This window comes from Liolophura sinensis, chromosome 7 (genome assembly GCF_032854445.1).
Source record: "Liolophura sinensis isolate JHLJ2023 chromosome 7, CUHK_Ljap_v2, whole genome shotgun sequence".
Taxonomy (NCBI): domain Eukaryota; kingdom Metazoa; phylum Mollusca; class Polyplacophora; order Chitonida; family Chitonidae; genus Liolophura; species Liolophura sinensis.
The window spans coordinates 4,542,624-4,569,011 of NC_088301.1; the positions used below are offsets into that span (position 1 = coordinate 4,542,624).

The 26,388-nt window shown below is 38.3% G+C and overlaps 1 protein-coding gene across 1 annotated transcript; it reads right to left on the reverse strand.

The window, feature by feature from the left end:
- Nucleotides 1-2,613: 2,613 nt before the first annotated feature.
- LOC135471584 (glucokinase regulatory protein-like) lies at nt 2,614-25,585 on the reverse strand. Its single transcript, XM_064750870.1, has 20 exons — nt 25,496-25,585; nt 24,758-24,836; nt 23,458-23,519; nt 22,514-22,582; nt 21,607-21,675; nt 19,018-19,091; nt 18,392-18,458; nt 16,190-16,338; nt 15,744-15,784; nt 14,902-14,966; nt 14,262-14,374; nt 13,307-13,405; nt 11,884-11,981; nt 5,950-6,026; nt 5,604-5,694; nt 4,531-4,610; nt 4,057-4,220; nt 3,793-3,832; nt 3,139-3,273; nt 2,614-2,988 (listed from the first exon to the last, which is right to left on the reverse strand). Exons 2-20 carry the CDS (start codon nt 24,822-24,824, stop codon nt 2,851-2,853), a joined length of 1,698 nt encoding a protein of 565 aa, XP_064606940.1. The 5' UTR covers nt 24,825-24,836; nt 25,496-25,585; the 3' UTR covers nt 2,614-2,850.
- Between the last annotated feature and the right edge of the window lie 803 nt (nt 25,586-26,388).

Consider the following 26,388-nt stretch of genomic DNA (forward strand, 5'->3'; position numbering starts at 1 on the left):
TGATTTTATGTAAATGTAATGCAATATATAAATTAAATAGTGTACATGTAATCATTATTAAAATATAATTAATCAGAGAATATTAAACAATTCACATTTAAGGCACCAACAAAAATACCATTTATGATGGTTTTCAATTGCCTCTATACATGAACAATGACACATGATTTCCACTTTATGTCATCACACTATTTATCAAGAGGGATAAATTTATAGAAAACATTCTATATGATACTACTTTAAATAATGTAAATTATTGAAAGTTTATAGCACAAATACTACTTTTGATACTCAATGTTGTTGGTATAAATTATTTTTCACAAAATTTTGTAACAGTGCATTATTTATATATGTTTGTATATGGGAATTAGCAATGAAAAAATCAACAAATAAATGTCTATTTCCTCAACCCAGAGAGAAATACTTCACAACACTTGACTCGTTATTTTGTAAAATGTAAAAAGAAAATTTAGTCTAAAACTTTGTTACATACAATAATAACCAAGCTTGTAAAATAGAACTGTCACAAAAATGTGGTCCATTTTCCCACGTATTTATTCATTTCATTTATGTTCAACGTTGTAGGCAAGAATTCAATTTTTACAATGGATTCTATCAATATACATGTAGATAAAAATGTATGTATAAAAATGCTCAGGCAGTACACATAATTGTCCAACCACAGTTGGAAAATCTGTATAATTTGGACCTTCAGTTATTTCTTTGGTTGCGGTTTTACACTTCACTTGTATAAAAAAAATCTTTTTGTACAAAAAATACATCATGGGCCATTCTTCTGTATGCCTTCTTGAAGTATACTGTATTTATCGTAAAAAAAATTGCATAATACATTTAGTACATTTTGAGAGGCAAATGGAGTTCGTAAAACATCATCCTTCCTTCCAAACCTTACATCATCCTTCCTTCCAAACCTTCCTTCCAAACCTTACATCATCCTTCCTTCCAAACCTTCCTTCCAAACCTTACATCATCCTTCCTTCCAAACCTTACATCACCTTTCCTTCCAAACCTTAGATCATCCTACATCATCCTTCCTTCCAAACCTTACATCATCCTTCCTTCCAAACCTTACATCACCCTTCCTTCCAAACCTTACATCATCCTACATCACCCTTCCTTCCAAACCTTAGATCATCCTACATCATCCTTCCTTCCAAACCTTCCTTCCAAACCTTACATCATCCTTCCTTCCAAACCTTACATCACCCTTCCTTCCAAACCTTGCATCATCCTTCCTTCCAAACCTTACATCTCCCTTCCTTCCAAACCTTACATCACCCTTCCTTCCAAACCTTACATCATCCTACATCATCCTACATCATCCTTCCTTCCAAACCTTACATCATCCTTCCATCCAAACCTTACATCACACTTCCTTCCAAACCTTACAACACCCTTCCTTCCAAACCTTACATCTCCCTTCCTTCCAAGCCTTACATCACCCTTCCTTCCAAACCTTACATCATCCTACATCATCCTAAATCATCCTTCCTTCCAAACCTTACATCATCCTTCCTTCCAAACCTTACATCATCCTACATCATCCTTCCTTCCAAACTTTACATCATCCTTCCTTCCAAACCTTACATCATCCTACATCATCCTTCCTTCCAAACCTTACATCATCCTTCCTTCCAAACCTTACATCTCCCTTCCTTCCAAACCTTACATCACCCTTCCTTCCAAACCTTACATCATCCTACATCATCCTAAATCATCCTTCCTTCCAAACCTTACATCATCCTTCGTTCCAAACCTTACATCATCCTACATCATCCTTCCTTCCAAACCTTACATCACCCTTCCTTCCAAACCTTACATCATCCTACATCATCCTAAATCATCCTTCCTTCCAAACCTTACATCATCCTTCCTTCCAAACCTTACATCATCCTACATCACCCTTCCTTCCAAACTTTACATCACCCTTCCTTCCAAACCTTACATCATCCTACATCATCCTTCCTTCCAAACCTTACATCATCCTTCCTTCCAAACCTTACATCATCCTTCCTTCCAAACTTTACATCATTTTAACTCTCAGAATCAGACAAAACGAGTCAGTCATATTCAAACATTTAGGTCACATTCAATAATCCATGAAAGTTCCAGTCTTGTTTCCATGATGTGTACAATTGCTTCCGAAACAACTTTTAATTAATGACCTTCTTAAATGAAGAACTTCCAATTGCATAATATTTGTTAATAAATTTATTTATTGGCTTTTTTGTATTATACAAGATTATTTCTTTTGTATTACAGTGGTAAGGTTTATGTGTGGGGAAAACCTCTCCCCTCTTCACAAAACTGTCTGACATAAACAAAGCACCTGTCAATCCTGCTCCCGAGGCCATAATTACAAAGCGCTTTATGACTTATGTCAAGAATTCAAACACACCTTCAATTACAATGTTTGCTCTAGGAAGTTTAAAATTGATTCTGTTTATTTATTGCAAAATGGATTCAGATTCTTTACTGCCAACCAAAGTACCAACCACAATCTGAGTTTTTTCCTGTTGCAAGTTTCACTTTTTAACAACTTGCAATTTATGACTAAAGTCTTACGTTGCTTCATAACAGATGATTTCAAAAAGCAATCTTAGACTTGAGTCAAAAGTTTAAAACTCTTATTGCTCATTTGACAAGGTCGAAATATTGTTTCATAACATGAATTCTGGGTAAGTTATTGTGCAACAAAGTTCAACCAAAATGATAGAAAGGAACATACCAAATTTAATGATTGAAATGACCCTGAGGCCAGGCTGTCATAGAGTAGTCACAGGCTGTGATGCACCATAGATCTAGTCAGGGTCATCATTGACAGATGTTCTAGGAGTTTTCAGTTGACCGGTGGTCAGTCATGACCTGCAGAATAGCAGTTCTGATGACAGGTGAGCTGGCTAGTCTCTCTTTAGCTTCTTGCACACCACAGTCAGTAAAGGCCTGAATCAGAGCCACAGGGATGATCTGCAAAGACAAGATGGTACCTCATGACTTGATGTCAACTACATGAAACAATAACTATAACACAAAAACAGGAGTGAATTTCACTGACACTGCATGTCTCCACATGAAATGTGCTCTGGACAGACATGGTGTACATACAGTCAGACTGACCTTGGGTTGTGGACAGGCATGTTGAATGTGAGCCATGATGCTGGCAGACTTCTGATCAGAGGTCAAGAGGTCACAGTTGTATATGCTTCTTAACAGAAACTCTTCAGCTTTGGCTGTGGAACACTTCCCAAACGTCTGAAACATATCCCCATTGCTTTATATATAGATTTACTCCAGAAATTCTGACAGTGTTTCTTTCTTACAGTGACAGCCCGCATTGTTATGTGACAGGTATGATCATCACAAAATGCTACATTTATTGTTTTTGATTTAGGTTTTACACCGCGCTCAAATATTTCACACTTTAGATATCACAGCCATCTTGTTTATGGAAGAAGAACACTGGCGTGTATGAGCATACTTAAATCACTGCACTTTGCTGGGTACCTCCTGTATTCAGGCACTAGCCTGATCAATCACAGCCATACTGGAGATTACCTTATATCCTTACTGGGCTAACCAGCTACTGCCACACCAACAGCATGGGCCTGACACACAATAAAGTATGTCACATTCCCTTGCCTCACAACCACTGGGCAATGGAGAGATGCAAGAATGTAGATTTCCTCGCAACAGATATTTACGATTTCAAATATGGTACAACCAACCAAAATAATGGCTATAGATGAGGGATATGTTTGTTTTACAACTGACCTGTATAATGCTAATCCCACGGTGATACAGTTTGTTGTTGCTACAAAATAATGATAAAGGAGCAGTGCATTAAAAGTACACATAGAAATAATGGAAAAGTTAAACAGCAACCCTCGATGGGCTGGGTAATCAGGTACTGATAGACAATCGCTTACATGTGATTTTTTATTGACTTCTTGTTTGTTTTGTATTTGTCGCTCATATCTGGATTATTATTTCATTTTCTTGTTTCTGGATTTGACAGACACTCCAACAGCGAAGTACCTGATTCTCACATCCACCATCAGATTGTTGAAGACTTTCCCACTGATAATATGAGCTCCCGTTGACACAGCATTGTAAACCAATTTTACAGCAAGCTCCCGAACAGATGGACAGAAAGATGAAGGGACACAGATATTGACAGAAATGTCAGCTCCTTCAGACATCTAACAATGATAAAATCATTTGGGAAACAAACAGGAAAATGTTAGTTCAGTTAAAATGGGAGTACAGTTTTGTTTCCATAAAATCCTTCTGATTTTACATGCAAGGATCTTGTTTATATGTGGTTATCCTTCATCAGGAAAGCAAATGAGAATGAAGGTATTATAAGATTTAGTCTCCCAACCATGACATCATTACTTTCACTTAAATAACATAAAAACCTGATCAGATTTGTTGAAAACAACAATTTATCACAAAAAAAAAACTGTTTGACACTCTGACCTACCAAATACATTTTTCTACCAAACTTACCGAGCAAGGACGATCTGCTTCGCCAACAATTCTGACAATGGCCGTCTTGGCACAGCTGGAGGGGACTGAAGCCTTCATATCTGTACATGGAAATCAAACACAAAACTGTGGTGTAGGAATGACAAGGTGAAGAATTGTAGAACAAGTTTATTGTTTCTGTAACATCCAAAAAATGACCAAAAATGTCACCTATGACTAAGTTGTGCATTTTTCCTGATTCCTGAGAGTTCTACTGGTATTAGATATTGATAATATAATATGTTTTGTGGTTTATTTGGAAGGTAGGATGATAGCCTATTGGCTAAATGTATGTTACAGCACCAAAAGTATTACATATTTGACGACATTTATTTGCCTCTAAAAGCTCTTTTCAGAGGAAAATGTTACCTCATTTCATATTACCCAGCCACTTATTCATGAGTTATATTAACACCTTTGAGTCATATATGATCAGCAAACAAATGCTGTTCAATCTCTTGTATACCTTGGTGATGAAAATAAATGGAGATCTAATCAGCAGATGTAACCAGTTAACCAAAACAAGGATAATCAGGGTATCAAATACAGTGAAGTGTTGCCAGAAATCACCATGATCACAGAGGAGCAGATCACAACATGGCTTCCATATTCCTGGTCTCTAGAAAGGAAAGCCATTTTCATAGACCGTGGTCATCTTGGTAATAGAAAAGTCTTCATCCAAGTTTATAAGATTTCCACCCCTTCTAGAGAAGGTTTGTAAACCCCTCTGATATTACTGTAAATGTTTGCAAGGTGTTTATTCAAGCATATTCTGAAGGCATTGTTCATTGTAGACTGATTATATTTTTTGTGAAGCCTAGAAATTAGTCAATCCAACCAATGTAATTTAAAATTTAAAATGTACATCAATTGCCCTGAAAGTTGTTCTTTCATACATGTCATACGCAAAAAGATTGAGGAATAAGTGTAATGTTTGGGGGGTAAACAGTAACTAGTTTACTAGTGAGATATGGCTTGTCAAAAGCTCTTCAGTGCAACAGAAGAAGAAAGACAAAGAGAAAAGTAATCAGCATAACTGAGTCAAAGTTTTTTACCTGGATTGCAGTAGATGACAAGATCTCTGTCTGTAAGTGATGAAAATATCTCTCTCTGGAAGTCAGTTGTCGAAATATGATATTCTTCACCCTTATTCCCAGAAAATTAAAAAAGAAAAAGAAAAAACCGAAAGAAAAAGAATAGTGTACAGTGTTTATTTATTTCTTTCACTGACATTTAACAAGAATTATCATGCTGAGAAAATGTAAGGCGGAGTGTATAATTAACAACAGCATGATCAGGGTGGGACAATCCACAATGGCCCCCAAAATGAAGAGAAATCTACACAACAAAAGTTTTCCCAAACCAAAGTTCATAAGAGTTTTCATTTGACAGGGTGCTCACCAGTTGGGAAAGGTCTCCATCGTTGTTGCCAAGGGTAACAAAACCTCCATCCACAAAACCCCGAACATCGTCCAAGGCTGAAATAGTAACAGTTAATATCTTGAATATTTTATATGAAGAAGTACAGGTAGACATCCTTTGACTCCATCATCCTAGACTGTAACCCAACTGACACAACCCACTAACTCATAAACTTGTGTATTTTATATGAAGAAGTACAGGTAAACATCCTTTCACTGCATCATCCTAGACTGTAACCCAACTGACACAACCCACTAACTCATAAACTTGTGTATTTTATATGAAGAAGTACAGGTAGACATCCTTTCACTGCATCATCCCAGACTGTAACCCAACTGACACAACCCACTACCTCATAAACTTGTGTATTTTATATGAAGAAGTACAGGTAGACATCCTTTCACTGCATCATTCTAGACTGTAACCCAACTGACACAACCAACTAACTCATAAACTTGTGTATTTTATATGAAGAAGTACAGGTAGATATCCTTTGACTCCATCATCCTAGACTGTAACCCAACTGAAACAACCCACTAACTCATAAACTTGTGTATTTTATATGAAGAAGTACAGGTAGACATCCTTTCACTGCATCATCCCAGACTGTAACCCAACTGACACAACCCACTAACTCATAAACTTGTGTATTTTATATGAAGAAGTACACGTAGACATCCTTTCACTGCATCATCCTAGACTGTAACCCAACTGACACAACCAACTAACTCATAAACTTGTGTATTTTATATGAAGAAGTACAGGTAGACATCCTTTCACTGCATCATCCTAGACTGTAACCCAACTGACACAACCAACTAACTCATAAACTTGTGTATTTTATATGAAGAAGTACAGGTAAACATCCTTTCACTGCATCATCCTAGACTGTAACCCAACTGACACAACCAACTAACTCATAAACTTGTGTATTTTATATGAAGAAGTACAGGTAGACATCCTTTCACTGCATCATCCTAGACTGTAACCCAACTGACACAACCAACTAACTCATAAACTTGTGTATTTTATATGAAGAAGTACAGGTAGACATCCTTTGACTCCATCATCCTAGACTGTAACCCAACTGAAACAATCCACTAACTCATAAACTTGTGTATTTTATATGAAGAAGTACAGGTAGACATCCTTTCACTGCATCATCCTAGACTGTAACCCAACTGACACAACCAACTAACTCATAAACTTGTGTATTTTATATGAAGAAGTACAGGTAGACATCCTTTCACTGCATCATCCTAGACTGTAACCCAACTGACACAACCAACTAACTCATAAACTTGTGTATTTTATATGAAGAAGTACAGGTAGACATCCTTTCACTGCATCATCCTAGACTGTAACCCAACTGACACAACCCACTAACTCATAAACTTGTGTATTTTATATGAAGAAGTACAGGTAGACATCCTTTCACTGCATCATCCTAGACTGTAACCCAACTGACACAACCAACTAACTCATAAACTTGTGTATTTTATATGAAGAAGTACAGGTAGACATCCTTTCACTGCATCATCCTAGACTGTAACCCAACTGACACAACCCACTAACTCATAAACTTGTGTATTTTATATGAAGAAGTACAGGTAGACATCCTTTGACTCCATCATCCTAGACTGTAACCCAACTGACACAACCCACTAACTCATAAACTTGTGTATTTTATATGAAGAAGTACAGGTAGACATCCTTTCACTGCATCATCCTAGACTGTAACCCAACTGACACAACCCACTAACTCATAAACTTGTGTATTTTATATGAAGAAGTACAGGTAGACATCCTTTGACTCCATCATCCTAGACTGTAACCCAACTGACACAACCCACTAACTCATAAACTTGTGTATTTTATATGAAGAAGTACAGGTAGACATCCTTTCACTGCATCATCCTAGACTGTAACCCAACTGACACAACCCACTAACTCATAAACTTGTGTATTTTATATGAAGAAGTACAGGTAGACATCCTTTCACTGCATCATCCTAGACTGTAACCCAACTGACACAACCCACTAACTCATAAACTTGTGTATTTTATATGAAGAAGTTGTTACGACCCAACTTTAAACAAGGTTTATCAGTCACAATAGGATTAACCATTAATTTGTCACCAGCAAGATCATTACCAAGTAGTAGATGAATTCCTTTAAAAGGCAAAGTAGGCCTAATGCCGACAGTAACAGGACCCAAAATAATATCTGATGACAAGTAAGCTTTGTGAAGAGGCACAGATTCAAATTCAGCAGAGCTTACACCTCTAATTAATACATTTGATCCAGAATATGACTCATCAGAAAATGGCAAAACATCTTGTAACAATAAAGACTGAGAAGCTCCAGTATCTCTTAATACCCTGATCTTTGTATCACAAGACATGTCACTTTTAAGTGAGACTTTACCGTATTTATTCAAAAATAAATGGCTCAAAAACCTTCATAACATTATCCTGTGAATTCTGTGTACAATCTACTGGTGGAGTCTTAACATAATCAAATGCATCAACATTGTTCACTATGTAAGACTTTTTAGCAGTAACACACAAACCAGTAGGCTTGGGGCCACCCTCCTGTTCTTGCCTTCTCTTTAAAGCATAACAATTTGACATGACATGGCTTGGCTTCCTACAATAATTACATGTAACCCTGCTAAACTGTCTATCAGTAAATGTATGGTCAGACCTTCGTTGAGTAGTGTTCGAATTAACAGGGCTTCTTTGCTCACCTGATTTGTCAAAATTTTGAGTCTGTTTCAGTGGGCCTGAATTTGAGTTAAATGAACCGCTGGAAAAGGGTTGAGGCTTTCTAAATGCAGACGGCTTTTTCTGAAATGCGACCTTATGTGTGACCATGTAAGTATCGGCCATAGTGGCTGCTGCTTCTAATGTATCAGCCTCTTTGTCCTCAATGAAAGTTCTGACATCATCATTAATACACCTTTTAAAGTCTTTAATCAGAATGATCTGTTTTAACTTTTCATAATCTTTATCTACACTTTTAGCATAAAACCACCGCTCAAACAATTGTTCCTTCTGCCTAGGAAATTCAATGTAAGTCTGATCTCTTTTCTCAAAATTTCTAAATTTCTGCTGATAGGCCTCTGGCACAAGTTCATATCTTTTTAAGATAGCATCTTTCACAAAATCATAATCTGCTGCCTGTTCTGTTGATAACTCTGTGTATATATCCATAGCTTTGCCAGTTAACACACTCTGTAAAAAGGTAGTCCAAAACTTTTTAGGCCACTCAAAATTTTGAGCAATCTTCTCAAACTGTAGAAAATATTTATCTACATCAGTCTCAGGAAATTGTGGCACCAATCTTATGTTTTTAGCGACGTCAAATTTTGGAGGCATATCAGAAAAACTTAAGCCAGACCTATCTCCTTCCAGTCTCCTTGCTTCAATTTTGCTCTGAAGTCTCAATTTCTCCAATTCGAACACTCTTTCATTTTCCCTTTCTCTAAACAACCTTTCTTTTTCATTTTCATTTTCCTTAAACAATCTTTCTTTTTCATTTTCTTTAAACAATCTTTCATCTTTCTTTTCCTTTTCTTTAAACAATCTTTCATTTTCCTTTTCTTTAAACAATCTTTCATTTTTATTTTCTTTCAGTTCTAACTCCTTCAGTCTTATTACAGTGGAATCATCAGTTATACTGATGTAATTCTACCAAACATTTAGCAATATTAAACTGCATATCTTTCTTGCGTAAGGATCTTTTGATATTAAGATTCAGGTACTTGCTTAAAGCATACAAATCATTCTTATTTAACACATCAAAAATGTCCTGATCTGGCGCTTCCATAAACTCGTCGGGCTTAAAATCCGACATGATGAATAAAATCTGCTGGCAAAATTTAGTACAAAGTCAAAGACTAGAAAAATGACACAACTTACACAAAATCCTTTCAATTCAAATTCAAATTCACTTCCCGGACAAGCGCCCAATTTGCTACGACCCAAACTGTCTGTATTATAAAGAGATGGCTTGTTCGAAATACGAGACAGTTTAGCCACACAAAAGAGTAACCAAAACCAGCAGATTTTATTTTACAACAATTTATAAGGCTTAACAAGAACAGATAACAAGACTTTTACAAATACTAAAGTACTTAAGTTTAACAAGAAAGGATAGCAGTATCTATACAAATACGAAAGTACCTACATATACAACAGTGTCAAGTCCAAACGGACGCATATATTCCACAATGCAGAAAAACATCCAGGCATAAATGCACAAATAAGAGGGAAAATCCACAGTATAACTGAGTGTATGACGAAATATACACAAAATTCCACAGACAGGGTCCGTGTACTAATAAGCACTGTGTACACAAGAGCACAATTTAAATATACAAGTTCAAACTGAACAAGTGCTCGGTGGAAATATGACATAACAAAGCCAGAGGCTATAGAGACACCAAAATTCAGCACAAAAGGCCTACTAAAGTAATACACAGCAAAAGCATCCAAAACTCTCAATAATTCTCCTTTCTCCTCTTTTGACCTGCTTTCATAGGACTTATACAGACTGGTGGAATTTTCTAGAATAAGAAAATTCTTGAACACTTGTAAACAAACAGGCCCCGAAATGAGCATATTCTGGAACATTCTAAGGCAGAGGCAGACAGCAGGCCCTGAACTCAGCATATGTAAACAGTGGCAAGCTAAATTTAGAAGCTGACGGCAGTTGTGCACATAACAAAGTACAGGTAGACATCCTTTGACTGCATCATCCTAGACTGTAACCCAACTGACGCAAACCACTAACTCATAAACTTGTGTATTTTATATGAAGAAGTACACGTAGACATCCTTTCACTGCATCGTCCTAGACTTTAACCCAACTGACACAACCCACTAACTCATAAACTTGTGTATTTTATATGAAGAAGTACCGGTAGACATCCTTTCACTGCATCATCCTAGACTGTAACCCAACTGACACAACCCACTAACTCATAAACTTGTGTATTTTATATGAAGAAGTACAGGTAGACATCCTTTCACTGCATCATCCTAGACTGTAACCCAACTGACACAACCCACTAACTCATAAACTTGTGTATTTTATATGAAGAAGTACAGGTAGACATCCTTTGACTGCATCATCCTAGGCTGTAACCCAACTGACACAACCCACTAACTCATAAACTTGTGTATTTTATATGAAGTAGTACAGGTAGACATCCTTTCACTGCATCATCCTAGACTGTAACCCAACTGACACAACCCACTAACTCATAAACTTGTGTATTTTATATGAAGAAGTACAGGTAGACATCCTTTGACTCCATCATCCTAGACTGTAACCCAACTGACACAACCCACTAACTCATAAACTTGTGTATTTTATATGAAAAAGTACAGGTAGACATCCTTTGACTCCATCATCCTAGACTGTAACCCAACTGACACAACCCACTAACTCATAAACTTGCGTATTTTATATGAAGTAGTACAGGTAGACATCCTTTCACTGCATCATCCTAGACTGTAACCCAACTGACACAACCCACTAACTCATAAACTTGTGTATTTTATATGAAGAAGTACAGGTAGACATCCTTTGACTCCATCATCCTAGACTAACCCAACTGACACAACCAACTAACTCATAAACTTGTGTATTTTATATGAAAAAGTACAGGTAGACATCCTTTGACTGCATCATCCCAGACTAACCCAACTGACACAACCAACTAACTCATAAACATTCACGTTTCATGCTATATAAGAGAATATTTAACCCCTCCGAATGGCAGCCTCCTCCCCCTACCACCTGCCAACCCACTAACGAGGATAATACAGTGCTCTGTATTACAGACCACTTGTGTTCGCTAAGACAGATGTCTGACCTCAATCCTATTATTTTAAACACCCTCACCTGCCCCAAAAGTGGGTCGACATTCAGAAGCATCCACCAGTCCCAGAATTCCACAGGTATCTTCCCCCAGGTAGTATATATGGCCACCGCTCTGGAGGCTGTTGTCACAAGAACACAATGTAGCTAAACTTATTTATTCACCTGATATTTATCTCAATCTGTACTAGGGCCTCCGTGGCTCAGTCGGTTAGCGCGCTAGCGCAGGGTAATGACACAGGAGCCTCTCACCAATGCGGTCGCTGTGAGTTCAAGTCCAGCTCATGCTGGCTTCCTCTCTGGCCATAAGTGGGAAGGTCTTCCAGCAACCTGCGGATGGTCGTGGGTTTCCCCCGGGCTGTGCCCGGTTTCCACCCACCATAATGCTGGCTGCCGTTGTATAAGTGAAATATTCTTGAGTACGGCGTAAAACACCAATCAAATAAATAAATAAATCAATCTGTACTGAAGAATAATTCATTTAAACTACAGTTGTACAGATGTCAGTTTCATGGGAGAGTAATATTTCAACATTAAATCTTTCTACTGGAATAATTTTTCATGTAAGTCAGAGCAGCGAAGTTTACAGATGGAGGAGTCCAGTATCTTTCAGCAGGTACAATGTAACTGACAAACCATCCGTCACCAGGTACAATGTAACTGACAAACCATCCTTCACCAGGTACAATGTAACTGACAAACCATCCGTCACCAGGTACAATGTAACTTACAAATCATCCGTCACCAGGTACAATGTAACTGACAAACCATCCTTCACCAGGTACAATGTAACTGACAAACCATCCGTCACCAGGTACAATGTAACTTACAAATCATCCGTCACCAGGTACAATGTAACTGACAAACCTTCTGACTTAAAGCTGCAGCTACAGTTATATGTAAAATCAGCCAGAGCTGGATTTGAGCCTGTGACCTGACTGGCCAGGAATGAGACCAAATGTTTCACCATAGTGTCCTCTCCCCTATAAAAGTACCTGGCAATTCTCCTGATCAAGTCCAGCAGCCAGTAAGCCAGCAGTAGGTGATTTTCAACATGCAGTCTCTTTGATTAAGGGTTCAAAAATCAGTATTCTCTGCAATTCCTGGCTTTATAACATTTTTTCCATCAGTCATTTCTATCAGATGCATGGACACCTAACTTTAGCTGTTTTACACCAATACGGTGTGCATGCCTCTACGTGGGACTGTTTGTCACTGACACTGTTCTAGGTGAAAAATTCTTGATTTAGTTATTTTTAATTAATTGGTATTTTATGACATACTCAAAATATTTCACTTATACGATGGCAGCCAGCAAAATGGTGGAAGGAAGGCTGGCACAACCCGGGGGAACCTATGTCCATCCGCAGGTTGCCGACAGACCTTCCCACATATGGAAAAGTTGAAGTAAGAATACATCAATCTGCGCATCACAAATACGACTCACCTCTGACCTCCAGCTCGCACCAGCTGACTGAGGTCGTGACCTTTCTTGTACACACATCCAATCACAGTCTTGTATTGGCAGATGAGGTCAGACACACTGCTGAAATACACACATCATATATGTACTGTTTTCAATTGTACTTAAATCTCACACAAAACACTTGGAGAAGCAAGCACAGCATTTATCTAATTATCTACATTCAATTTAATGGTGTAGCCAGCACTGAAAACAAGATAAACGAACAATGAAAATCTCACATGAATAATAGACAACTGACTGCAAGGTATTATTGTGTATTACTTTGTCAACTACATTTTCAAGTACTTTTTCTGTGTGAAATATACCCACGACTACTGGCCTTATACAATGTCAGTTATGTTCATGGGTGGAGCAGTCTGGACTGATTGAGTATCTGGCAAAACTTAACAAGGCTAAACCCTGACAAAACTTTTCAAGGTCATGCCCTGACAAAACTTTTCAAGGTTGAGCCATGATAAAACTTTTCAAGGTTAAACCCTCACAAAACTTTTCAAGGTTAAGCTCTGACAAAACTTTTCTAGGTCAAGATCTGACAACACTTTTCAAGGTCAAGCTCTCACAAAACTTTTCTAGGTCAAGCCCTGACAAAACTTTTCAAGGTTAAGCCCTGACAAAGATTTTCAAGGTCAAGCCTGGACAAAACTTTTCAAGGTTAAGCCCTGACAAAACTTTTCAAGGTCAAGCTCTGACAAAACTTTTCAAGGTTAAGTATCATCTCCATGGTTTAGAAGTTTATATCCAACACTTAATGACCTTGATTAAGAGTATAGGTCAACACTGATTTATAGTTTATACTAATGTATCTGTTCATTTTTCCCTGACATTTCTGCTCATAAAAAGGTGGCCAGGATATGGTTTTAGAGAAAAATGTCTGAATGAAAGTTTTGTGTAAAAATGTACATTGTGCTATACTAACCAGACCTCTTGTGGATGGAATGCCTTCAGATGAGCACAGGTACAAATGACATCTAGTAAGATCTTTGTGGCAGATCCTCCCTTCATACGACTGGAACCTGTGATGGGTTCAGGCTGAAAAATAAATGAGGTTCAAGCTGAAACAGGGACAAGGCTGAGGTTGTAACAGGGATGGGGATCATACTGAAGAAGAGATGAGGTTCATGCAGAAATAGGGGTGAGGTCCCTGCTGTATTAATAGGGATGGGGCTTAGGATGAAGCAGTGATGAGGTGCAAGCTGTTCAGGATGAATTGGGGATGCACCTCAACCTGAAACAGGAGTGAGACTCATTTAAAATATTCATGAAAGCTGGCTGAAGCTGACATGATACAAAAGAAATCAGTCAAAGATTCAGGCTGAAAGAGAGAAATATTTTAGCTAAAATGAAGGTTCAAGCTGAGAAAGGGCACAATTTAGGCTGACGAAATCGAGGAAAACAGGGTTAAGATCAAACCGAAATGCAGTTCAAAACAACAGCTTCCAAAAACCATGAATGGTATCTTTTCTTCTGGACAAAAAGATTGTATGCACTTGTAAATTTTCATAAAAATATTATTATTAATAGATTATTAGCCGCTTTTATTGCAGAACTGAACTCACTCCAATGATGGGGTTGAGAATAAAGGCTTTACCCTCATGGCTGGCATCTGACAATCCTTTGGCAACTGTCAATAAGAAGTGAGCGGGACAACCTTAGACCTTCCAGCAGCACTAGTACCATGTATAAGACTATGTACGCTTGTTATTAGGTATGTGTACATAGACTGTGTCTTCTTGTGGCAGGGCGAGTCAATGCCATCAAAGGGCTGTCGCCGCTGAAATATCATGACGACACCAGACATGACATCCTAACCAGTCACATAATACTGACACCGAGCAACCAGTACTGCTACCTTGCTCTAACTGGTCAGTGCTGAACACCAAGCAAGGTGGCAGCAAGTACCGTTTGTAATGCCTTGGGTATGACCTGACCCAGGTTTGATTCCAGGTCTCTAACCTTTAGACCGGCAAAGTAGTTACCATGTATAAGATTTAACATGAATAAATGTAACCAGCGGTTCTAGAACCTGGACTGAACCCAGGCACACAGCTGTGAGTGGAGGGTAGCTACCTGACCAAGGAATGAACGTTGTACATGTAAATGACTCTTGTTAGAGCATGAGTCCACATACATGTTGACATTATTTACCAATGGTCATCAGGAAAAATGACAGGAATATGGAATAAAGCTTTGTCATTTGAACACTATGACATGTTCATGTTTGGTTCATGTTTGAGTGATGCAAAATACAACTTAATTGATCATAACTACCACCTAGCCTGGTATCCAAGTCAACCAGATAGATATTCTCATTTCAAAAATCTTCTATGGAAGTTACAGTTACGGTAAGCTACATGTATACAACAATAATATTCTTTTCAACTGACATAAGTACACTTACCTTGCAAGAAAGTTTTATCCCATTTCTCAATAGATTTATTCCTTGATAGGAAAGAGAAAACAGAATTATTAAAACACACGCTAAAGGAAGAAATGTAAAATATGCAACACGTCTACCCTAAACAATAACAGAATGATCAATCCAATGTCAAGACAAAGATATAAGGCATGAGTTAGATAGATTTGAATTTGAATTCCTTCTTTCAAGGACATATAAAACTAAATGTAGCTAGTAATTATTTACACAAATTTTTAAAATTCCTAAACTGAATATTTTCACTTTTGTTATATTTGTTAATTATTACATAGTTTGTCATCATTCCCTTAAGTCATAACAACTATCCCAGGCTAGCGTCACTTAAACAAATTTTTTACATATTTCCAAATATGACTGTCTCATGACATGACAAGTAAGATACTGAGTCTGAAATCTAAGCATACATATACCTGGCCTGATGGATGTGATTAAAGCCAAGCAGCACAGGTGTGAAGGTATCCAGGTGTTGTAAACAGTGCTCCAGTTGCCCGGCAACAAAAGGGGCAGACAATCCACAGGTGATTCCGATATACAGCACTTGCTTCTTACCTGCACACACCTGATGGACAGATGGCATATAAATATCAAAATACATACAGTAAAACTAGCATTTTATAGATATATACATGTAAGACGACACCAAATATATTTTGTGTTTTACAGTACGGTGTGAAACACCAATCACATAAGTAAAATGTAGAAAGGAGGCAACACTAAAAAATCCCCAAATGGAATAAAATTAACTTGAAAATCCATTTCTTTATTTTGTTCAATCTTAATATTTTTTATGACTTTCCTGTTCTTCAAGGCTTTTAAATCAAATAAATACATCTTTAGCATGAACAATTGCTGGGACAGTCCATATTCCCACAAATTAGATGATTTTTCATTTTATCTTTGTACCCCCTCCAACATCGAAAACTATTCTCTGTCCGTAAAACAAAGATTTAAACTAGTGTGATTTAATATCACATTTGTTTATTTCTCACATTCTTTAAGTATTGAATTACAAACTGAGCCTGATAGAAACTCTCCAGACACATGGTTAAATATTGAATTACAAACTGAGCCTGATAGAAACTCTCCAGACACATGGTTGAGTATTGAATTACAAACTGAGCCTGATAGAAACTCTCCAGACACATGGTTAAATATTGAATTACAAACTGAGCCTGATAGAAACTCTCCAGACACATGGTTGAGTAATGAATTACAAACTGAGCCTGATAGAAACTCTTCAGACACATGGTTAAGTATTGAATTACAAACTGAGCCTGATAGAAACTCTTCAGACACATGGTTAAGTATTGAATTACAAACTGAGCCTGATAGAAACTCTCCAGACACATGGTTAAGTATTGAATTACAAACTGAGCCTGATAGAAACTCTCCAGACACATGGTTGAGTAATGAATTACAAACTGAGCCTGATAGAAACTCTCCAGACACATGGTTAAGTATTGAATTACAAACTGAGCCTGATAGAAACTCTCCAGACACATGGTTGAGTAATGAATTACAAACTGAGCCTGATAGAAACTCTTCAGACACATGGTTGAGTACGACGTTAAACCCCAAGCACTCACTCCAGACACATGGTTGAGTACAACATTAAACCCCAAGCACTCACTCCAGACACATGGTTGAGTATGACGTTAAACCCCAAGCACTCACTCCAGACACATGGTTGAGTATGACGTTAAGCCCCAAGCACTCACTCCAGACACATGGTTGAGTACGACGTTAAACCCCAAGTACTCACTCCAGACACATGGTTGAGTACGACGTTAAACCCCAAGCACCCACTCCAGACACATGGTTGAGTACGACGTTAAACCCCAAGCACTCACTCCAGACACATGACAAACCTGTTGGTTAATGAACCAGTACAGATTTATCTCTCATTGTAAGCAAGCTACAATCTATCCGTCTTTAAGGCTGGTAAAGTGCACTGTAAGCTGGTTGATGTACCCTCATGAATAAGGTGAATGTGTTGCATAAGTTAGTTTCAAGTAAAACTTGCTATCATTTTCTAGATTAACGAAGGGGTATTCTTGTTTTTGGAGGGGGACATGTGTGTTTTTAAAAGAGAGAGAAAAAGTGTAAGACCTGATTCACAAATATGTAGGTATGTATGTAATACTGGGTTTTTGGGGCCACCATGGCTTCTGTGAGAAGCGTGCCAGCACAGTATGTGGAAAGGTCTTCCAGCTTTCCTCCCAACATATAAGAGAAATATTCTTCAGTACGGCATACAACACCAATGAAATAAAATAACTAAATAAATTATTGGGTTTTTATGTCATATTTAAAAAAATTTTCAGTCATATGAAGACAGGGAGTCAATATCATGCTAAAGACACCAGACCCACCCACATTATACTGGCACCAGGATAACCAGTTATGTTTTCTTGCTCTTACCTCTCACACCGAGTGAGGCAGCAACAAATACCGATTTGGTATGACCCGACCCATCTTTGGTATCACCCAACCCAGGTGATATCCCACGGTTTCCTGACTTGGAGGCAAATGCAGTAACCACTAGGCCATGGCAGCGGTTACATGTACCAGTATAAAGCTTGACCAACCCTGCTGATCTGTGTTACACTCACCTGTGTCAGCATATGAGCTCCATGAGTCGGGTCATCCTCATACAGTTCCTGTGAGGTCAGCAGCGCCCTGACCAACAAAATACATTTATTTATTTGACTGGTGTTTTGCGATGGACTCAAGACTATTTCACTCCTACAAAATATACATACAATATAGGATATTATTCACAGCCCAAGTCGGGATCTTGGTGACAATATGTGGATGATGGTGCCTGTGTGTTCAGTTGTGCAATAAAACATTTGATCCAAATGAATTGTCTTCCACCAATATTATGTGCACAGTTATCATATAATATTATATTATGTAAAAGTGGGATCTACAATGGTAATTCCAGTTTCCGTAACCCATGAAACTGACTGCCATCACATGACTGAACTATTCTTGGGTATGGCATTAAACAACGATTCAATCAATTGTAAATAAATAAATACTGTTCAATTCACCCATTATGTAGGTGAAATGTGAATTCAGCTTAGCGAAGAATTTCTTCAGGACATGAGAATTGCTCATTTAACAGTATAAATGCAGGCCTTCAAGTTTTCACTCATAGTAAATCTTGATATCTGACTATTAAGCATTATTTTCCTGTTTTACATCTTTGGACTTGAGCAGTGGTTTGACTTACTTGTCACCTCCAGCAATGATGTACTGGTAACAATTCGACCTTCCACTGTTTTCAAGCTGTCTTCCAAATGTTCTCTGGAAAAAAAAGTGATGTTATTTCACAATTTCCATGGATCTAAATTAAAATCCATACATTTATTTGATCAGCGTTTCATGTCAAATTTTCAAATTCTGAAGACTATGTGCCTAATTTGTCTGTCAGTAGTCAGTGGGTGGAGTAAAACCACCCAGCTATACTTCATCACGTGTAAAGTATCTGACACACCCCCTGATGTAGTTTACTGTCAGTGCACATTCATCTGGCACACCCCCTGATGTAGTTTACTATCAGTGCACATTTCATCTGGCACATCTCCTGATGTAGTTTATGATCAGTGCATGTTGATCTGAGACACCTCCTGATTTAGTTTACTATCAGTGCACATTAATCTGACACACCCCCTGATGTAGTTTACTATCAGTGCACATTCATCTGACACACCTCCTGATGTAGTTTACTATCAGTGCACATTCATCTAACACACCTCCTGATGCAGTTTACCATCAGTGCACGTTGATCTGAGACACCTCCTGATGTAGTTTACTATCAGTGCACATTACATCTGGCACATCTCTCGATGTAGTTAGCTGTCAGTGCACATTCATCTGACACACCTCCTGATGTAGTTTACTGTCAGTGCACATTTATCTGATACACCTCCTGATGTAGTTTTCTGTCAGTGCACATTCATCTGACACACCTGACGTAGTTTACTATCATTGCACATTCATCTGACACACCTCCTGATGTAGTTTACTATCAGTGCACATTCATCTAACACACCTCCTGATGTAGTTTACTATCAGTGCACATTCATCTGACACACCTCCTGATGTAGTTTACTATCAGTGCACATTCATCTGACACACCTCCTGATGTAGTTTACTGTCAGTGCACATTCATCTGACACACCTCCTGATGCAGTTTACTATCAGTGCACATTCATCTGACACACCTCCTGATGTAGTTTACTATTAGTGCACATTCATCTGACATGCCTCCTGATGTAGTTTACTATCAGTGCACATTCATCTGACACACCTCCTGATGTAGTTTACTATTAGTGCACATTCATCTGACATGCCTCCTGATGTAGTTTACTATCAGTGCACATTCATCTGACACACCTCCTGATGTAGTTTACTATTAGTGCACATTCATCTGACATGCCTCCTGATGTAGTTTACTATCAGTGCACATTCATCTGACACACCTCCTGATGCAGTTTACTATCAGTGCACATTCATCTGACACGCCTCCTGATGTAGTTTACTATCAGTGCACATTCATCTGACATGCCTCCTGATGTAGTTTACTATCAGTGCACGTTCATCTGACATGCCTCCTGGTGTAGTTTACTATCAGTGCACATTCATCTGACACACCTCCTAATATAGTTTACCGTCAGTGCACATTCATTTGACACACCTCCTGATGTAGTTTACCATCAGTGCACGTTCATCTGACACACCTCCTGATGTAGTTTACCATCAGTGCATGTTCATCTGGCACACCTCCTGATGTAGTTTACCATCAGTGCACATTCATCTGACATGCCTCCTGATGTAGTTTACCGTCAGTGCACATTCATCTGACACACCTCCTGATGTAGTTTACTATCAGTGCACGTTCATCTGACACACCTCCTGATGTAGTTTACTATCAGTGAACATTCAGTGGTATACACATGTATGGATTAGAACAATCATGGACTTAAAGGAGAAGAAAATTTTTAAAATAGGCTGAAAAGAGCGCATTTTTTTCTTTTTGGTGGTGCCTGCTGCATAATTTTGTGATTTTTCCTTGCCATACACATAAAGCCTGAAAACGGGGAAGCTGGCATAAATCGCTGAGTCCATCGCGCCTTCCATCTTTAACACCCTGTAATTTATGCTGGGTGTGTGTTGCTTCTCAGCTAATGAGAATTGTTAAAACTGCTGGCTTATTTGTGTTAATTCGGAACTAGCGTCCAAGATTCTGGTTTCCCGATTGTCAAACCGAAATCACCGAAGCAACGTGAAGTACCGGCGGTTGGCAGGTCACATACATTTTCTACCAGAAATGTACAAACTGTACTTTGGCGGTTTCCTACAGAAATTCTCCTCCTAACCCAGAAGACTTCAAGACTAGTTCTTAGGAAAACTGGAGATGCCCACAGCAGATTTTGGCACTGAATTTATTCATAATTTATCAACTTGAGCTGCATATTAGAATTTTTTATGGCATGTACATGTGAGGACATGCATACTCTTTTCAATGGTATTTGTTTGATATTTAAATTTTCTTCTCTTTTACGTGGTCAGTGGCTTGTGGCGTCCTCTTAGCTGTGGTCTGTGGCTTGTGGCGTCCTCTCAGCTAAATCCTACTTGCTGCAATAATGGTTCTCTGAGGACAAAACTTCAATCTGAGTCTCGACAGCTCAGATTACAAATTAATATTGGCATCCCTCTGTTCACACAGCAGTAGATTTGGTTTCCCAGTCAGATTAGTGGTGCTAACAAACAGTTACTATCTATTCTCCTCGCACTTCGCTAAGGTACATATACTTACTGATGTCATAAAGCCTATCCTGCCAGATGTGCCACAACCACTGAACACGATAAGGCCATTATCCCCACCCTGGAAAATACCACAACACCTCATAACCTTACACATGTCACACAAAAATTATTTTCTGAAACTGTCTCCATTACTCCATTAAAGTTGTTTTCTAAAACATTTAACAGCTTTGTCCAAAGGAGGAACATATTTCAAAACTATACGTGAAACTAATATCTTTGCATTTCATCTTTCACATTTAACAAAGAAAAATCATTGTGTTTAATTGCAGTATATTTATTTATTTATTTCACTTGTGTTTCACACTATACTCAAGAATTTTTACTTCCTCAATGATGGTCAAGTTTTTGTGTGGAGGAAACTAGATTGCTCAGAATAAGCCACTGCTTTTGCCAAGTTAATGGCCAACTTTTGTGTAACATCATGAACATACTTTTTTAAAATTTTTTTTGATTGGTGTTGTACGCCATACTCAAGAATATTTCACTTCTACGACGCTGGCCAGCATTATGGTGGGAGGACACGGGGCAGAGCCCGGGGAAACCCAGGACCATCCGCAGGTTGCTGTCAGACATTCCCACTTACGACTGGAGAGGAAGCCAGCATGAGCTGGACTTGAACTCACAGCAACCACATTGGTGAGAGACTCCTGGGTCATTACGCTGTGCTAGCGCACTAACCAACTGAGCCACGGAGGCCCCCATGAACATACTGTATATCATGTTACTCTTGCTTCTGGTCATTGTTACAGCTCCGTGCTACTAAGGTCTCAACAAAAATGGAAGTAGGCAAAAATGGCAAATTCCCTGTCCATGGGTGGGATTGAATCCATGCCGCAGGTGACCTGATGATTAAAGGACAACCACCTTTGAACCAAGATGTGAGGTGTGCCCCCTACCTGTAGTATAGATGCCGCTACACTGGATATCTCTTCCACTGTGGATAAGATTTGCTGGCTCTGTAATCCCTGCCAAGATACATGTAGGTGTACATAAAATACACAGGAACAGGGAGAGAAGTCATGAGAACTACTTAACCGAATTACCTCCCCTTGTCAATTCCTCAGACGGTGTGTTGACTGATCAGACAAGAAACAAGAAATATCTATTCACAAAGGGGTGCATGGAACAGATGAGACGATTAAATAAAATTAAAACTTAAGCTCAGCTGTCATGCCACTTTCTAGTTGTATGAGTGACATTGTTGCATGACCGCCAGCAATATCTTAGGCTGTGAGACATAGCAGTTATCAGCTGACTTGACATGTTACAAAACGCTTTTACTCAATGTTATAACGAAACAGCCCAGTCACCTGAATGCAGTGCTGGCCCAAACTGGTTAATGACAGATTGTATGCTTTTCTCCAGTTGATGCTGAGTTAGACATACAGTTGCAAACATTTAAACACTGAAAAAACAGGACCATTTACATAGGTTCCACTGGTCATATTCAACACTGACAGTCATACAATATACATACAGTTAACTGTAAAGTTTCCAGTAAGAAGCTGGATAAGTAAGATTTATATGATAAGATAAAAGTGGTAAGAAGACTGTGCCATCTTGAGTCACATAATTTGGGGACAAATCAAGGAATTGGTAAATGTGTCTAATATGAGACTAAATATACACCTTAACAGTAAGGACACTGATGCAGTGGTGAACAGTAATATTAAATCACACATCAAATTAATCAAAAAGTAACAATTTTGAAAAATTTTGGTCTTATCTTAATTTAGAATTTTTTCCCTCAAAAACATCATCTACTTAGGATTGCTAGTTTTAAAATACTGAAAAATTACATCACTGGAATATTAATAAAGAAAATTATTTGGAACTATACCTCAGCATTTTCATATCCTCCAAACATCTGCATATCACAGTTCTCAAGAAGGTGGACAAAATCTGCAAGAGTGAAACACATGGATGAGCCAAGTAGAGCTACTGTACAACAGAAATATGTGAACAGGTAGCCTAATACCTGACGTTCATACACTCAAAGGGGCCGCCAGTGGCCAAGTGGTTAGGGTGTTAGGACAGTGCAGTGACAAAGGACATTTTCACAAATGCAGTTGCTGTGAGTTCCAGTCCAGCTCATGCTGGCTTCCCCTCCAGCCGAATGTGGGAAGGTCTGCCAGCAATCTGTGGATAGTCATGTGTTTCTGCTGGGATCTGCCAGGTTTCCTCCTACAATAATGCTGGCCACTGTTGTATAAATGAAATATTCTTAAGTAAGGTGTAAACCACCAATCAAATAAATAAATAAATAAATCATATACTCAAAGCACTGAAATATTTACTAAAATGCATCTGAAGTTCAGATGCAGTAAAAATCCATGGGTCGAAATAAAATCTAGTCGAAATAAAATCTGAGAATCAACACTTCAGTTTTGTTCCAGAGCTATATTACCTACATGTCTCTACAGCCATATAGTGCGTCACTTTAAGTACATGTAAGCATATGATATAACTTTGGCACTCATCAGTTTTTATTCCTGGACGTCTGGCTACTAGAGATCTGTTTACTGTGATGTCACATTTGACACAATACCAAAGTCATCCATGTAACCTGGTGTATAAGCTAGGTGTAACATCTGACATGATACCAACGTCATCCATGTAACCTGGTGTAACATCTGACATGATACCAAAGTCATCCATGTAGCCTAGTGTATAACCTAGGTGTAACATCTGACACGATACCACATTCATCCATGTAACCTGGTGTATAAGCTAGGTGTAACATCTGACATGATACCAAAGTCATCCATGTAGTCTGGTGTATAAGCTAGGTGTAACATCTGACACGATACCACAGCCATCCATGTAACATGGTGTATAAAGTAGGTGTAACATCTGACACAAAACCACAGCCATCCATGTAACCTAGTGTATAAGCTAGGTGTAACATCTGACATGATACCAAAGTCATCCATGTAGCCTGGTGTATACGGTAGGTGTAACATCTGACACGATACCACAGCCATCCATGTAACCTGGTGTATAAGCTAGGTGTAAGCATGTAGGCCCATGTACTTTCCCACAATATTTATCCTGACAATACAGTCTATAATTATTATATATTTCACTTCCCCCACAAATACATACAATAAAAAAGAAAAAAAACTGAAAAGCTCACATACCTTGAGGACTGGCTATATCAATGTTCGAGGTCAGGGGGTTTTGACGCTCAGTGATTGGTTGACTCATTTTTCATCAGACCTGAAAAGATGACAACAATTTATTCTTTATCACATTTGTATTTATCGAATTTGTGTCAAATGTTGTAGACCGACTCAAGAATTTTACACTTGTAGTATGAGACATCGAATCTGCTTATGAATAGAGGAAACTGGAGAATCCCAGCACTATCTGTGAAGTAGATGTACCCGATCATAAACTTCCTGACATAAAGCCACAGCCGAACCAGCCAGAACTGGATTCGAGCCGCCGACCTTAACAGCCAGAGGGCGATGAGCTATTGTAGTGTAATGTGTCAGCCAAGACATTCAAACGTTATGCAGGTGTACTTCTGACAGAACCATCTGGCTGTAGGCCTACTGGCAGTCTGCATTAATTCTTCAAAGATACATAACTTTAAATGGATTTTCTCTGTTATTGTCAACTTCAGATATAAATCATGATGATTATAACACTACCTGAAACTAGCTTCGACATCACTTTTTTAACAAATGGGTATACTGCTTTTTTTTTATTATATTTAGGGATTATACGTAACACTATACTGTAGACCTAAGACCTATAGATGAGCATTGCCTGTGGGCCAGTTTTCGCGCACAGCAACACAAATATTTTATTTGACACGAGCTGCTCATGGCTGAAGACCTCACTTAACTTTCTAATGCTCTCTCCAATCTCACCAAAACTATTCCAACTCTTTCCATGAAATCCAACCGTTGATATCTTTAAATTTCCACTCTGAATGCGGCGAACTGTCATCCACAAAATAGAATTGGTAAGGGGAGGTCACTCTCAAGGAATGTTAATACTAACAGATAATATCTCCCATTGGATTTACTCCCTTTAAAGGGCAAGACCTCTAAAAATCGATGTAGGCATCACAAGATAGACCACTTAAAATTATCAATATACTTTCATATATTTTTTTAGAATTTCTTGCAAAGAGTTAAAGGTATTCAAACATATGAGTTCTAATGTGGCTTTATGGACCATAGTAACAGAGTTCACGAAGTCTGACGTCACAAGAAGTTTTTCAACTACAATCACGACACTGAATGTTGGAATAACTCTTTTTACCCATGAGTAAAAGATTACAGAAATAATGTCCCCCAAAATTCCTACCTTTTGGTGAACATCAGGAAAAAAAGGTGATATGACGTCAGGATTCCCAGGTACCGTCAGTATGGCTCTTAAAACCCACTATAGTATTCAAATATCTGAATACATTTCAACACTCTTCAAAAAATTCTGAAAAATACATAAAAGTATTTTCACGCATAGTTTTCAGTTGTCTGAATGATGAACCTTTACTTCATATTTTAGCTTTCTTCTACTTTAAAAATAAAGTTGATGTGAACTCTACATGTTGGAACTCTGGAGTTTTTCATTTGCGTGATGACAGTGAGATGGAGGAAATCGGAATTCTCTAAGAAAACTACCGATCCTCGCCTGACAAGCTTCTGACTTACTATGTCAACTCTACTTTTATCTCATATTTATAACCATTTCCTCTGGGCTCTGCTCGATTTCCTCCCACCATTGTGCGGTCGGCCCTCGCGTAAGTGAAACATTC

Bases quoted from the DNA above. Each gene is read 5' to 3' on its own strand.
- LOC135471584 (XM_064750870.1), bottom strand. From the start codon at position 24,824: ATGAGTCAACCAATCACTGAGCGTCAAAACCCCCTGACCTCGAACATT. The intron at 22,583-23,457 runs GTATAGTTCCAA...GTATCTTGGCAG, and splicing joins GAGGATATGAAAATGCTGAG to GGATTACAGAGCCAGCAAAT. The intron at 2,989-3,138 runs GTCAGTCTGACT...TTGTCTTTGCAG, and splicing joins ATGCCTGTCCACAACCCAAG to ATCATCCCTGTGGCTCTGAT.